Source organism: Macrotis lagotis, chromosome 8 (genome assembly GCF_037893015.1).
Source record: "Macrotis lagotis isolate mMagLag1 chromosome 8, bilby.v1.9.chrom.fasta, whole genome shotgun sequence".
Lineage (NCBI taxonomy): Eukaryota > Metazoa > Chordata > Mammalia > Peramelemorphia > Peramelidae > Macrotis > Macrotis lagotis.
In genome coordinates, this window is record NC_133665.1 from 40848865 (window position 1) to 40865539 (window position 16675).

The following is a 16675-nucleotide window of genomic DNA, read 5'->3' on the forward strand; positions in this document are numbered from 1 at the left end:
GAGGGGGGGGGGCAGGGGAGCGGGCCAGTCCGGGCTCGGGGCCTGCTGGGACAGTGCCGGGGGGGGGGGGGGGGGGGGCGGCTATAACGGTCCCCGGGGCGGGCCGCGGAGGCCCACCCCCCCGCTGCGGCGGCCACTTCCTCTTCCAGGCGGGGCGCGGGGGGGCGGGGGTCCCGGAGCCGGGGGAGGCCGGGGCGGGAGGCGGGGCCGGGCAGCTCCCTGCGCCCCGCGCCCCGCGGCCCCGGATTGGCTGCGGCCCCGCGGGCCGGCTCTCGCCCGTCTTGTTGTTCTCCGGGCTCGGCAGCTGCCGGGAGGCGGGGCCGGGGCGGCCCCGGCAGCCAATGGGAGGGCCGCCCCCGAGCGGTTACAAAGGGGCCGGAGGAGGCCGCGGCGCGAGGCTGGGCTCGGTGCTTGCTCGGGGCGGGGGCGGCGAGACGCGGCCCCGGCCCCTGCGGCGGAGCGGGCGCGGGCCGGGACGCGGGACCATGGAGGCGGCGGCGGCCGTTGCCCCCCGCTACCGGATGCTTCTCCTCCTGGCGGCCGCGGGGCTGGTCCCAGGGGCGGCGGGTGAGCGGGGCGGGGGAGGGGCCGGGCGGAGGCGGGCGGGGGCGCCGGGGCCGCGGCCCCTCGCTCCAACATGGCGCGGGCCCCGGGGGGCGCCCTGGGGGTCGGGCGGCCCGGGGCTGGGCAGAGCCGGGCTCCTCGGGCCCCGCCGCCGCCCGCGCCAGACAGACCGCAGACGGGGCCGGCGGGGGGGGGGGGGCGGGGGGAGGGAGCCGGAGGAGGGGAGGGGGCGCGAGGAGAGGCCCGGGACCCCCCCCCCCCGCGGGCCGTCCCGCCCCCTCCCCAGCCGGGCGCCCCCTCCCCGGGGGCCGAGGGCCAGCGAGCTGTGCCGGGGAGCCCCTGCCCCCGGCGCCGGAAGGGGGGGCAGCGAATTCCACCACCGATGACTAACAACGATTTTCTCCCCAGAAACTTGCCTGGGTGTTTGCTCGGCGCTTTGAAATGTTTGAATGGGAATGACTTTTTTTATTTTACACATTCATCAAACACGTGTTTGGGGGAGGTTTGTTTTCCCCCTTTTTGCTGCTGAATCCGATCTGTGGCGGGGAGAAGGGAGATGGGTTGCGGCGGCCCGGCGCGTCCTCCCGGGGAGCCCCGGCGCCGCGAAGACCCCGGCTTTCTGGGACCTGAGCGAGAGACCGTGGCAGGAATTCAAACTTGGCCCTGCTGCTTCCCAGGCGCGCACACACAGACACACACACACACACACACACATAAAGCCACTAGACCCAACAGCCCCAAACCTCCCAATTTTGGAGTGGGGAACACCTATAAAGACAGAAGTTGCGCATACACACACACACACCCCACTCACACAGAGATAAAGCCACTATAGACCCATGTAACCCAAAATTTCCCAATTTTGGAGCTAGGAAACATGATAAAGAGGGAAGTTACACAAACACACACACACACACAAAGATAAAGCCACTATAGACCCAACCAACTTAAAACCTCCCAAATTTGGAGCTAGGGAACACGCATTAAAGAGGGAAGTTGCTGGTCTCTCCACGAGAAATGCATTTTTTGTTAACCCCCTCAGATGCAAAGAAAGGCAAAAATAATCCTCGTGGAGCTCCCATTCTAATGGAGAGAGACTAGGCAATTACCCTGTCCTGACTCGGCTTCATCTCTGTAGGGATCCTGTGGTAGAATGTGGGATTTGAGATGGGTCTTGAGAGTTTAGCGGAAGGCACGAGTCAGAGGGGAGGAGGGAGAACATTCTAGGTGTGAGACTGTCAAAAAGTCTTGTTGAGCCGGAGGGAGCCTCACAGGAGAGGCACCGATAGGTGGGCTGGTAGAATAGGGAGAGGGGAGTAAGGTGGAAGAAGACTGCAAAGGTAAAAAGAAGCTAGGCTGTGAAGGAAGGTTTTTCAGATGCCATCCTGAACCATTTTATATTTGATTCTGGACCTGTGCCTTGGCAGAGATGCTTCCAAATCGTATACCCTGGGCAAAGGGGGGGGGTGTCTTTCTGTGCCTTAGTTTTCTTATCTGTTCAGTGAAGGGATTGGGCAATATTATCTCTAGGGTCCCTTTCAGTTATTGAGCTCTGATCCTATGAAATTACTTATATGTGAAATTCTCTTTATTAACATCCTTTTAAGTTACCTTGACCCAACAGTGTTTGAGTGTTTACTTTGTGACTTTACTTCACACCTTTTGAAATCTCAGAGCACTTTCTTCTACTTCCTAGTATTCCTTTTATGACTATCAGGGTATGTTTAGGAATTACAAATATATTTTAAGATTAGCCTGCAGAACTGATACTTTGTTTCTCTTGATATGGCTACCCCTTCTTTCCCTCCTCCAAAACTCACCATTCCTGTTGTCAGATTCTTGTGTGAATGTTTCCACAAACTTTCTATGGAGCATCTCTACAACAAAGTTCTATCTGAGGTCTTTTTGTTTTTTAAACTAACACAGGATTTGGATTGTCCATCTGTGAATCCTTGCTCTTAACCCATGGCCAGTACACTTCTCTTATGTGAATGATAGACTTCATGCTAGAATTCCTACTTTATGTTACCCAAGGAAGTAATAATGAGAAGACAAACTCCGCTAGAAAAATAATATATTCTAAAGATAAGTATAAATGACATGGATTATCCATGCCATTTAACATGTATAATAATAAAAATGTTGATTTTACTGCCTTTTAAAAATTAACAATCTTGCATTGCATCTGGGCAGCAGATTTATTGAATACCTTTTTGGTACAGATCATTCCATGGGCAGTCAAAATTTACAAATTATATGTGCTGGACTATGTGTAGAAACAGCATGAAGTTGTGGGAAGGGATTGGCCTTGGAACCAGATAATACCTGTTTTCACACTTTAGGCCTGTCATTTAACTGTTATAAAATGGAGATCACAATTACATTCCCTCCCTTACCATATTGTTTTGAGGAAAGAGACTTTAGTATTTTATAAATAACTTCTATCCCTCTTTTGGAGGTTAGGCACAAACTCAAAAATCAATCATTTAACAAGTATTTATTAAACACTTGTAATAGACAGGCATTTTGCTGGGAATATACCTACAAAGAATGAAACGATCCTTGCTCACAAGGAGTTTATAGTCTAATGGAAGAGACATTGTCTTTATGTAGATGCTGTATAAATACAAAACCATATAAAGCAGTACAAGTTAGTTTAATAGATTTCACTAGCAATTGGAGGAAATGATGAAAGGTTTCATGCAAAAAAAAATTATCCTTGAGCTGTGTCTTAAAGTAAGAAAGGGGAAGTTGAAGTAAAAGAGTGACATTCCAGTTTCAATAAGGAAAATATATATCATGTATGCAAGGATGTTGTATGCATAGGATACTTAGAAATGAATTAATATTTTAATGACCTCTAATATACTTTGTGGGTATCTTAGCATTGTACAAAGCTGCTAAAAAGCAGTCTTATTTGACTATAAGCATAATCATATGCCATTGCTATATAGTTCATATAAATTACTTATGTGAAAATATGACCTGGTAAAACAATAATATGGGGTAGTTGTTTTTATAGCAACAGTATTATAAATGGAAAGCTTGTTACAAAAAGATGACCAAAATTTTGACTTTATAAATTTAAATTGCTCTCTCCAGAGAACTGAGTTTAGGGCTAGGACTGCTCAGAAATAGTATCATTTGAAATGTAGACATGGAACATCATCAGAACATTTACTTAGAACAATATAGCATACATTGTATTCAGGCGACAGAATTTTTGAGAATCTTGTCTATGAGGAGCATTGCATAGACCCTGGGAAGTTCAACACATTTGAAGTATACACTGGCTCAGCCAGAGAAGCTTTCAGGGAAGAGTGGCTAACTGTTGTACTCTAGAAGTTAATCAGTGGCATGAGTTGAGCTATATAGTTTCTTTCTTTTTCTTTTTTTAAATCTCCTTTGTTTATAGCTGGGAACTTGCCTAGTCTGACCAGAGTTGGATATAATCTGTCTCTTTAGAATAGATCAATGGAAAAGTGCTGAACTCAAGAGCAAGGGGACAGGGGCCTCCCCCAGGATCCAGATTTCCTTGCCTCCTTTCTTTCAGTAGTTGAATAACCAGAGGGACAGTGAATTTGATTTGCAGAAACTGAGTTAACATTGGTTTTTAATTATTTCAGAAATAGCTAATTGGAGCATTTCTCTTAAAAGCATAGAATTTAGAGCCAGAAAGGATCTTCACTTGAATGCATCACTTGATACATTTTTAGAATGAGGAGCAAATCAAACTAGACATTTATCAAGTACTTTTTACGTGCCAGACCCTGTGCTAGGTTCACAAATGCCAAAGCAAGATAGCCCTGCTCTTTAATTGCTTATATTGTCTTGAGGGCAGGTCAGGTGAAGACAGCAGAACATGTAATGATGGAGAAGAATGGGACTAAGCCTCTGGTGTCATTGTCATGTGTGGATGCAAATCCAGCATCCTTGTCATTTGTAGATTCTAGAAGTTGCCCAATTGCTTCAGTATCTGGAACACTAAGAGGGCCTTCTCTCCAGGCTGATCAGAGGCAGATGTTGCGGCCGGCTTTTTACCAGCCACCCCCTGTTGCCTCTTTGTCTTGTACAGTATATATACAAATAAATACACAGTGACTGGGGGTGGGAACACTATGAGCACTGGAGCTGGGGCTGAGGAGTGGGGGACAGTATCTGGGCTGGGGAGACACGGGCAGGAGATGAGATGTGGATAACAGCAAGTAGACTGACTTGGCAGGCATGTAGAATGCATCTTGGAAGGGGGTTAATACGTAAGCAGCCTGGAAACAGGCTGGAGCTAGACTGTGAACTGCTTTAAATGCCAGAGTAGTTTTATTTCATCACAAAGGCATTGCTGAATCGCTGAAATTTCTTGAACAGAAAAGTAACATGGTTAAATTAACTGTGCTTTAGTGATATCATCTTAATACCTGTGTTTGAAGATAGACTGGAGAAGGGCCAGACAGAGTATGGTAGATTAGTTGGTTGGACTGTTGTGACAGTCCAGAGAGAGTGTGACTGTGGTATGAATAGATAGTAGTTGATAGTTAAGAAGATGGAATGTATAAGACTTTGCAATTGATTGAATATTGCTGGGGGAAAGTAAGACTGAAGAGTTGAGGATGTTTCTTAGCTTTTAAACATGAGTGATTAGAAGTATAGTGGTACCCTTATCAGAAATGGGGAAGTTAGGAGAAGTCTGGGTTTAGGGATAAAGATAATGTGTTCGATTTTGTATTTTGTATTTGTTAAGTTGAGATACTTGTGGCACATCTAAGTTGAGATATCTTATAACAGGAGATGCAGGACTGGAATTTAGTAGAAAATTGGGAGGAGATATGTAGATTTGGGGGTCATCTGCATAGAGATAATGGTTGAATCTTTGGGAATTGATGAAGATTACCAAGAGAGTATGTAGTGAGAAGAGTAAAAGGCCCCAAACAGAGCCCTGGGATAGGTCAGTGTATAGGGGTCAAGACATGAGAGACAATCCTGCCATGAAGATAAAAATGGGTCAGAAAAGGGCATGAGTAGTGAGTCAGGAAAAACTCAGGGAATAGAGTGTTTCCAGAAGGATAGAGTGGTTTTTAGCCACAAGCTTCAGGTCTTTAGCAGGATAAGGACTAAGAAAAGTCTGTTAGTTTTAGAAATAGATTATTGGTGACCTCTAACCAAAGAATGGTTGTGACAGAAGGTAGGTGACAAAAGAGAGGTAGGGAAATGGAAGAAATAAATATGGACAGCTTTTTCCTAGGATCCTAACATTGAAAAAGGAAGTAGAAAGTAAAGTCTTACAAAGGATTTTTTAAAGCTAAAAGAAGATCTGGACATATTTGAAGCATGGAAGGAGCCAGTGGATAAGAAGTTCAAAATTAGAGATAGAGAAGAGACTATAGAAGGCTCAAAATTCTGGAGATGATAGAATGGGAGAATAAATAGGGCATAAGTAGAAGAGTTGATGTTTACAAAGAAAGGGACCATCTACTCCCATGAGACAGGAACAAAAACTGGAAAGGATTGGGGATTGTGTTAAGGAGATTGTGCAATGAGAGAGAACTTTGGTGGAATGGCTCCCCTCCCTTTTCCAGTGAAGTGTGTAGGAAGAAGGTCCTCTGCTGAACAGGGGGTAGGGATGTGGGGATGTAGATAGTTTGAAAAGAGAAGGTTTAGAACAGCCAATGTGGAAAGAGTGATAGAGATAGTCAAATCAAAGAAAAATGAAAAGGATTTGCTGTGTGGACCTAGTTAAAGAAAGAATATGAATTGTAATGATCTCAAGTCATGGGGTTTATGTGACTCATCCAGCTGTGATTAGCAGTACTTGATGGTGCAGGCAGATTGTGGGAATATTTCAGGACTTGAGTTTGGAAAAGGCTGAGTTTCCAAAGAACGATGGGCTGTAAAGGTGCAAGGGTAGAGTACAATTAAATTGGTTAACTAAATAATTGAAACTTTTAAGCTCTCCAGAGATAGGATCTTGGGAGGGGGTGGTCCAGGGAGAGAGGAAGAGGACGTGTGGGGGGGAGGATTGAATTTCATATTAACTCTTTATTACCCGTATGTTCTTGAGCAGATCTCTTCGATGACTCTGGTTACAAGTTTCTTTGTGAAATAAGGGAGTTGGGCTTGATGATTTCTAAGATTCTTTTCCCCACTAAATCTGTGAAAAAGGGTTGTGATATAATCCTTCATGATTTGTTTATATAAAGTTTAAAGAGCAAAAATTAAATATCTTTTCTCACTTGTACCTCAAAGTTGGTTTGTTTCATCTTAGGAACTGAAGACCTATATGGAGAATCCTATTTTAGGGTAGGGTTTAAAGTGTGGTTTAAAAAAACAAACACTGAACTTAACAGGATACTTCAGTCCAAGTCCTAGTGTAGCCACTGTCTAGTTGTTGAAATCTTAGTCAAATCTAGTTTTGTCAATCTGTAATATTTACTCATGCAACACAACACGTGAATACCTGTGTCCTGGGTGTTATAAAAACAAAACTTACTTTCAGTTGGGAGAAAACTAATGCAGGTAAAGACTATCAAGAACACCTGGCTTGATGTTGGAAAACCTCAATTTGAATTTTGGCTGTTGCCTTAGCAGATATGACCTTAGCAAATCGATCAGGATCCTCATCTGCAAAATAATCTAGAAGTTGGATTAGATGTGTCTAAGGTCCCTCCCAGTTTTAATTTATGGTAAGTAAATATAAAAGAGGAAGCATCCCTACATACTGGAGAGAAAGCTAGCATAGGAGTTAAGAAGATTTGGATCCTAATTGTTCCCTATAATAGGCTTTTTGACCCTGGGAAAATCACTTAAACTATCAGTGCCTTAGAAAACTCAAGATTTTATTATTCTTCACAGTTGCAACTCTCAAAGTTTCATCTTCTGGAATTCTCTTTGTTTTTCATTCAGTCATGCCATGTCTGATTCTGTGACCCCATTTGTAGCTATCTTGGTGAGGATACTGGAGTGGTTTGCCATTTCCTTTTCCAGCCCATTTTACAGATGACTTGAGACAAACAGGGTTAAATGTTTGACCTGGGTCACACAGCTATTAAATGTCTGATACCACATTTGAACTCAGGAAGCCTAGTCTGGTGTTCTATCTATTGCCTCGTATAGCTACCCTACTTCAAAGAAATCCTCTTTGTCAATGGAATTACATATCTACTCTCAACCCCCCCAAGAAAGAGAAATTTAAAAAGCCTTGAAGGAAGGAGAATGAGAAGGGAGACCATTGCAGACCTGGGAGACCGATACAGAAGAGGTAGTTAAGGGTTTGTTAGAGGATTTCCCTAAGGGTCATTCTTTTTTTGTTTGTTTGCAAGGCAGTGGGTTTAAGGACTTGCCCAAGGTCACAGAGCTAGGTAATTATTAAATCTGAGGTCCGATTTGAACTCAGGTCTTCCTGAATCCAGGGCTGGTGCTCTATCTACTCTGCCACCTGGCTGCCCCCCCCCCAAAGGTAATTCTTATAGATCTGTTTGTAGTTAACTACTTGTCAAAAATTAAATTTACCTCCTGGGTCAGGAACTCTCCAGTTGGCTGGAATATCTTTTTGTTGTCCTTGGCATATACTTGGTTTCCTTAGTCTCTCTCTGCTTTTCCTTCCTTTAAAATCCATCTTTTCTAGACTCTGGCTCTTTCTTAATGAATTTCCAGACTTAATCTAAGGGTTTAGCACAGTTCCTGTTATGTAGTAAATGCTTCACAATATCTCCTTCCTCCTCTTCCCCCCCAAAAAACTAATCTTAGTAAAATAGATTTGATCAGAAACTGCCCTGATAAAGAACTAGATTCCATTACTTTTGTAGTTCATAGAGGATCAAACCCAGACTCCTGAGTCAGGCAGGTAAGACCTCTAAAGCTTGACCTCACCCCACTGATACCATTCTAATTTCTTTTCTATAATAACCTTTCCACAATTTAGTATACCCCACTTCAGCACTCAGCTTAAGTCTTCCCATTTTTTAGAGACACTGTCTCAAGCAGATTTTACCTATTTCTAAACTATTGTTTATAGCATTCTTTTATCCCATTTTGCAATATTGTATTAATGTGGCATATATGTGTGTATATATCTCATCTCCTACAATACTAACAGACATTTATAGAAAATGCCATTGTTAGAATGTTATAAATATATATGTATTAACTAAGATTATAGGGTAGAATATGGTAGGAGCTAAGTGGTTATACAGTGAGTGCTGCTGGACTATAGGAGAGGGAGAACATAAATTATAAGATATGCCTTGAAGGATGAGTAAGATTTAAGATGGGGAATTAAGACAGAACATTTATAGGATGCTAACAACATTTGCAATATACAAAATTGTTCAATCTAAGTCTTTGTGATTTCAAAAGGATGATACACTTCCCTGTATGAGAAACTATATTTTCCATTTATCAGTGCCTTTCCACATTGTACTTTGGGTGTTCATGAGATACTGATTAACTAGTAAGTTTCTTAACTCTGTTAACTTAGTTTTATCATCTATAAAAAGAAAAGTTGAATTATCAATTTTAAATTTAAAATTCTTTGATCCATGATAAAAATATATTTTATTTATCTAGTATGTTATAGTTTTCAGAGTGCTTTCATGCTTTTGCCACGTGATTCTCACAATAACCTAAGGAGATATTTTGGAGTGAAATATTTCTTCTGATATGCATATGAAGAAACAAGGGCTCCATGAGATTCACTGATTTGAATAAATTCATGCATGGTATTTTGTAAATGACCAAGTCAGGCTTAGCAGTCCTGTGTTTTAGCCATTTTTGAAAACTCCTGGTCTAGGGTAAATCTTGAAAGACTTTACAATGAGTTTAGAAGGAGGGCAGGGATTACATCATTTTTACTTTTGCATCCTCCAGGATGCTGATAAATTAATGAAGGAATGTATGTGTGTACTGTGTGTAGACATTTGACTAAGTGTTTGGAAAGGAACAAAATTTAGAGAAGAAACAAGCTTAAAGGCTGGTAGGACATAAGATCAAAAAGTTCATAATAGAAATTTTGTGGTAAATGCATTAGAAAATTAGAGAAATCTGAGTAGGAAGGGTATGGCAAGAATTAAGGGAGAATTAGGAAAGAACTTCATAGAATTGGTACAAAATTGCTTTAGAGAAAGAATAGGAAAGCTATTTTAATAGGAACCCACTAAAGATTTTTCAATAGTGGAGTAAGATGTAAAATTTGTAAGAATTATTATTTTGGTAGAGGTGTGAAAGAAGATGGAGTATAGAGTTATGAAGATTTTTTAAGAAGTGATTGCAGTACTCTGAGTAGGTGCTAGTCATAGACATATAAGGTGGCAACAGTGGGAATAGAGTGGATATGTGATAAATGCTTCAGACATGAAATACCTCTATGGACCTCCCATGTTGAGTCCTAAAGCTAGATGGATATAATTGTCTAGATTTAAGAAGCATGATCAGGACTAGAGGTGGAGAGAACATCCCAAGAACCTCCCCCCACACACACATAAAAAGTTTAAAAACATGCATAAAATTTATTTGGTCCTTCATACTTGAGCAACTGTATTATTTTCTGAGTTTCTAAACTTTTTCTTTGTCATCTGAGGCTTTCACCACCTCCCCCCATTCCCATTTGATTTCTTATGCTGACCCTCTATCGAAATCTTGATGAGGGAAGTTGTGATGTACAAGGGATAATTGTAGTCTCTTTATAGAGGTGGGAGCTGAAGTTATTAGAGTGAATGTGATTATCACAGGAGAGAAAATTATTGGGTAGCACCTACAACAAGAGACCATGAAGAATATAGTAAAGGTGCCATTTAAGGAGCAAGACAACCAGGAGAATGTAGTGTTTCTGAAGTCTATGGAGGCAAGAGTGCTGGGGGGTGGAGGGAAGGGAATTGTCATTCATATCAAAGTAGAGAGGTCCAGAATGACTAACTAAAGGAAGGTAATTTGATTATTAGGAATTCATTCCTGACCCTTGAAAACAATTGCAGCACAGTGGTAGGGACTTGAGAGGGAGTGCAAGGAGTTGAGACAGTGGGAAGTAGAAAAGCAGAAGCGAAGCAGAAGCGAAGCAGAAGCATTAGGCATTGACAAGTTTTTAAAGATTTTTTTATTGAAAGATACAGGTGAGATATGGACTAGGTAGCTGGATTTCTAGGGAAGAAAAAGAAAGTAAGCTAAGGAAAGATGGAAAAAACTCAAGAATGAAATTCTGAATATAAAGGAACAATTTGAGTAACAAGGAAAAATGAGGTCTTTAAAGAGTTAAATGGAGGTGCAAAAAATTAATCATTGACTTAGATCGAACAACTTTGTATATTGCTGATGTTGTTAGCATCCTATTAAAAGTATAAGCTTATTGAGGTCAAGAATTGTTGTTTTTGTCTTTGTATTCCTGTGGCTAGCATAATGCTTGACCCATAGAATGGGTTTAATGAAGTTCTTTTGATTGAACACAGACAGTTTAATAAAGTATTTTTGGTTGAACAGAGACTTATAGAAGATGCAAGTGTAGAGAGTTTTAAGAATATTAAAGCTCAGAATCTACTGAGGAAAACTAAGACCTAATAGTTTTTTAAGCTATCTTGAGAAGAGGAGAAAGTTGAAAAAAAGGCAATAGAACTGCTGTCTAAGGTTGATGTGATAAGACACTGGAGAGAAGGTAGAATCATTCAAGTTTTATTTTGCTCCTCTTTTCTTTACCAGGTTAGAAATGGCTAATAGGGACAGCAGAGAACATATAACTGCCCGGATTAAAACCGTCGCATGTTACAGTCAGGATGATTGTTGAGCTTACAGGCAATAGAATTTTGAGAAACTGGGGGGGAAAAGTGATGCAGCATTAGAAAAGGGCAAATAGCATTTTTTTTTTTAAAGGGAAGAGAGTGAAGTTTAAGTGAAGGGCCATTACACTCCAATTAAATTCCTGGAAAATTCTGGAATAGGATAGAATAAGGTTGCTTAGTAAAAAAAAAGCAGTGAACACAAAGAGCAGATCAAGTTTTCTCAACCTAAGAGAATTTTTTTTAGTTACAGTTTATCTAAGTTTTCACAAAGTGTTTGACAAAGTCTCTCCTGCTATTCTTGTGAGCAAGATGGAGAGATGGGCTAGACAATAATATGTTTAGGTGAATTCAGACCTGTCTGATTGATTAGACAGAATTGAAAATGGTCTCTACTAGAGTTCCTAGGCATGCACAGCTGTCCTTTTGCTGTTTAACATTTTTTTCAATGACTTGGAATGGTACCCTTATATTTTCAGATGATAAGCTGGGAGAGATAGTTAACCCATTGAATAACTGGATTCTAAAATTCTTGGCAGGCTAGACCACTGGGCAGAATTTAAGATGAAAGTTAAGGATAAATGTAAGATTTTTTTTTTTAGGATTTTGCAAGGCAAATGGTGTTAAGTGGTTGTGCAAGGCCACACAGCTAGGTAATTATCAAGTGTCTTGAGACCAGATTTGAACCCAGGTACTCCTAACTCCAGGGCTGGTGCTTTATCCACCTAGCCACCCCCTAAATTTAAGATCTTACACATGGAATCAGTTTCAGTTCTCAAGGAGATGGGGGGGACGTGGCTAGAGAACAGTTGATTTGAAAAAGATTCTAGGGATTTTAGTCAACTTAAAACTCAGTATAAGTCAGTAGTATAATATGGCAGCAAAAAAACCTTAATCCATAATATCTAGTGATTAGGGAGATGATCAACACCCTCAAATCTGCTCTGGTCAGACATATTAAGTATAGAGTTTAGTTTGAAGAATTAGATTTTAAGGGGCAGCTAAGTGGCACAGTGGAGAGAGTACCTGCCCTCAGGTCAGGAGGACACTAGCTGTGTGACCTTGGGCAAGTCATTTAACCCCATTGCCTTGCAATCCCCCCCCCCAAATATTTTAAGAAGAATCCAGAGAAATGTGACTAAATTATTAAATATCTAAAGAATGGTAGACATAAGTAAAAATTGTGGCTATTTAGACTGGGGAATAAATACATAGGAGTTTTCATGGTAACTATCTTCAACTATTTTGTGATTGTCATGTGGAAAAGGGGAATAGATTTGTCTGATTGGATTTCAAGAGGGCAGACAAAACTAGGAACAGGGTCTAGAAGTTGTAGAAAGGCAGATTTAGCTTAATTATTACAAAATTCTGTAAAAAATAGAATAACCTGCCTAGAAAAGATAGTTGGTTCCCTGTCATGGGTGATTTTGTGTGTGTGTGTGTGTGTGTGTGTGTGTGTGTGTGTGTCTGTGTCTGATTCTTTTTCTTTCTTTTTTTGGCAAGGCAACTTGCAATCACACAGCTAAGTAAGTATTAAGTGTTTGAGGCTGGATTTGAACTCAGGTCCTCCTGATTCCAGGGTTAGTACCCCTTCCACTTGAGCCACCTAACTGTCTCAGTTTCCTGTCACTAGAAGATTTCAAGCAAATGGTGGGTTCCATTTTGTTAGGTAGGCTGTAGAAGCAATTCTTTTTCAGTTATGGATTGGATTTGATGGACTGAGATCCTTTCCAATTCTGAGATTCTGCAAAGCATATGAGCTAGATTATAAACTTGGGTTTCACATGAGAAATAATTGTGGGTACCTAAGCAAAAGATTGACATGATCAGAGAGACAGTTTAGGAAAGTAATTTTTGCTGCTATGGGTTGGGAAATAAAAGAAGAAATTGGAAGTAACCTTATTCTATTTTAAATTACATTAAATTACATTCTGGCTTTTTACATTTTTTAATCATTTGAACTGTGTATACAAAGATCTCAAAATAAAAGATCTCTGATGTCGAGAACTTTTCAATCTTCTATATAGTCTTGTGCAAATATTTGGATAAATGTACTATTTTAATATTTAGTCTTAGTAACTCATTGCTTTCATAGAAGAGTGGTCTTCAAACAGATGATCATATTTTATGACACATCATCACATTTTTCACTTCTTCCTTGATTGAGCGTAGAGAAATTTGCTTTGGAGGGATCTTTTTCAAATTAGTGGAACCTTGAAAAGCAATTAAGGGAGCTAGAGGAATAATTAAGAGGAGAAATGAGAGCAGTGCAGATAAATCATGAAAACCAAATCAGCAGTTTGGTGAAAAAAACTCAAGAAAATAACATGTTAAAAACCAGTTTAGGTCAAATGGAAAAAGCAACACAAAAGGCAAATGAGGAGAAGAATGCCTTAAAAAATAAAACTGGCCAACTGGAAAAGGAGATAAAAAAGCTCTCTGAAGAAAATAACTCATTCAAATGCAGAATGGAACTGAAGAAAGTTGATGACTTTGTGAGAACTCAGGAATAAATAAAACTATTTGGGGGAAAAAACCCAAATTAGAAGAAAATGTGAAATATCTCATTAGAAAAACAACCGATCTTGAAAACAGATCCAGGAGCTACCTGAAAGTCATGAACAGGAAAAGGGCCTAGACTTCATTATTTTAGGAAATAATACAGCAAAATTGCCTTGAGATCCTAGAGGCAGAGGGCAAAATAGAAATAGAGGGAGTTCACCAATTACCTCCTGAAAGAGATCCCAAAAGAAAAATTTCCAGGAATATTATAGCCAAACTCCACACCTCCTAAGTCAAAGAGAAAATGCAAGTTGCCAGAAACAAACAATTCATCTGCTGTGGCTCTATAGTCAGGATTACACAGGATTTGGCAGCATCTACATTAAGGGTTCATAGGACATGGAATATGATATTCTAGAAGGCCAAAGATCTTTGTTTACAACTGTGAATCAACTACCCAGCAAAACTGAACATCCTCTTTCAGGGGAAAAAAATGGACTTTTGATGAAACAGGGGACTTTCAAACTTTCCTGTTGAAATGACCAGAGCTGAACAGAAAGTTTGATCTCCAAGTACAGGACTCAGGGGGTGGATGGGAAGGACTAATGAGGAACTTAATGATATTAAATTCCATGTATTCCTCATGGGAAGAAGATACTGATAACTCATATGAACTTAGCAGGGAGCATATATAGACAAGGCACAGGAAGGAGCTGAATGTAATGGTATAATATAAAAAGATATAGTCAATGGGTGATAAAAGAAAGTACTGGGAGGAAGAGAAAGGAGAGGAAGAAGGGGCTAAGATATTTCACATAAAAGTCAAGAAAAAGATTTTTTGATGGAGTAGAGCGGGGGGGAAGGTGGGGGGGGAATGAGTGAAATGGCTCAGAGAAGAAATATGATATACACTTAATAGGGTATAGAAATCTATCTTACCCTAGAGAAGAATGAGAAGAAAGGGATGGGATATGGGGGAAAGGGAAGGGGAATAAATAATAGAAGAGAGGGAAGATCCAGGGAGAGTACTCAGATACAACACACTATTGAACGGGGAAAGGGTGAAAGGAGAGAGAGAATAGAATAAATGAGAGTGGGGGGGAATAGAATGGAGGGAAATACAGCTAGTAATAGCAACTGGGAAAAATATTGAAGCAGCTTCTTTAGTGTACTTATGATAAAGAAGGCAACTTATCCCAGAGAGCCATTGGAATCTGAACACAGACTGAAGTATACTTTTTTCTCTAACTATTCTTGAGGTTTCTCATCTTTTTTGGGGGGGAGTTTATGTTTATTCTCACAACAAAATTATTGTAATAATAATAATAAATAAATTTAGTTGAGCCATCTAATTGTATTCTTAGGTTGAATGACCTGTGAATATTTTGATTGAACTACATGTTTATTAGCTTAGCAAAACTTTTTATTTTTTAATTTTTACTCAGCATTAGCAACAGAAAGGTTTTAAAATACATTACAAATAGTTTAGAAATAAAATTTTGATTATAATACATACTAAGTTTCTGCTTTGTAATTGTCAAAGGATCATTTGCAAATTTTGGATTTTTTAATTTTCTTTGTTGAAGTTTTCTTGAGGTTAGGCTATATAAAGCTGTTTTCTCTAAGTATTCAATTTATATAAATTTTATCAGATTGCTTATAAAATTAGTCCTTCTTTTTGACCATCACAGAACAATAAAAATAGTTGATAGTGACTCAAAATCTTAGACTTTTAAGATAAGAGTGATGGCTCAGAGAAAAGTGACTTTCGTACACAGTGAATCAGTGGCAGAAGTAGGCTTACAGGTCTATAGTGCCTTGAATATGCATGTAGGGGGAAGAAGGAATAAAAGAAATTTATAGCAACTTTTGAGATGTTTTATTAGTTTATTTTGTAGATGTGTTGGTCTTTATGGCATTTTTTTTTTAGGTTTTTGCAAGGCAAATGGGGTTAAGTGGCTTGCCCAAGGCCACACAGCTAGGTAATTATTAAGTGTCTGAGACTGGATTTGAACCCAGGTTCTCCTGACTTTAGGGCTGGTGCTTTATCCACTACGCCACCTAGCCGCCCCCTATGGCATTTTCTTAATATCAATATGTGCATTTTTTTCATTTAGGCAACATAGTTGCAGTTTTTCCTTACTCTTAGATATGTTTCCGTTAGCTCATCTTCCTTATTATCTTGCTATATATTTGAGTTTTCCTGTCATTGAATTTAAGATAATTTTATCTTTATTGAAAATGTAGTAATCACAGAAACTTCCCCTTTCTCAATTTTAAATAACTTTTATTATAATAAGCCCAGTGGTGAAGTTCTTTGTAATTTTATTGTCACACTGTACATTTTAAAAATGACAGAATTTCACATCCTCTCTAGAAGAAACAACTGATCATGCATTTTTATCTTAAACCAATTAATCAAGAGGTATTTGTTGAATATCTAGTATATGATACACAATGTTCTAAGCTCTTTGTGGATATAGAAAAAAACATGAAACATTGGCCTTGTCCTAAATCAACTTAGAACTATTTTTGAGAAAACAAAAGCAGCAGGGTGAAGTAAGTAAACTATTACTTACTACCGTCAACTTTTATGAATTTTAGGCAGGCCTCCCATTTATTTTCCCCCAGGCCCCCAAATCATTTTTTCTTGATTCACCCAAAAGCTTTAATGAAAAGAAAAGGCAAAATAAATATTTTTGGGGAAAAAACTTGACAGAAGCTTTTCCCCCCATCATTTATTTTCCTATATATCCTTCCTCCTTTAATGAACCCTCTTTTATAACAAAGAAAAGGTTAAGCTGAATAGCCTGATACAGCAAAACAGACTGATATAGCAAACCATGTCTGACAGT

At 40.0% G+C, this 16675-nt stretch overlaps 1 protein-coding gene across 1 annotated transcript in view; it reads left to right on the forward strand.

The window, feature by feature from the left end:
• The first annotated feature begins 326 nt into the window (after positions 1-326).
• Positions 327-16675, forward strand: part of TGFBR1 (transforming growth factor beta receptor 1) — a 63051-nt gene continuing 46702 nt past the window's right edge. The window contains exon 1 of the mRNA XM_074196726.1: positions 327-567. Within this exon, the coding sequence (XP_074052827.1) occupies positions 342-567 (226 nt within the window). The 5' untranslated portion in view covers positions 327-341. The remainder of the gene's footprint in view (positions 568-16675) is intronic.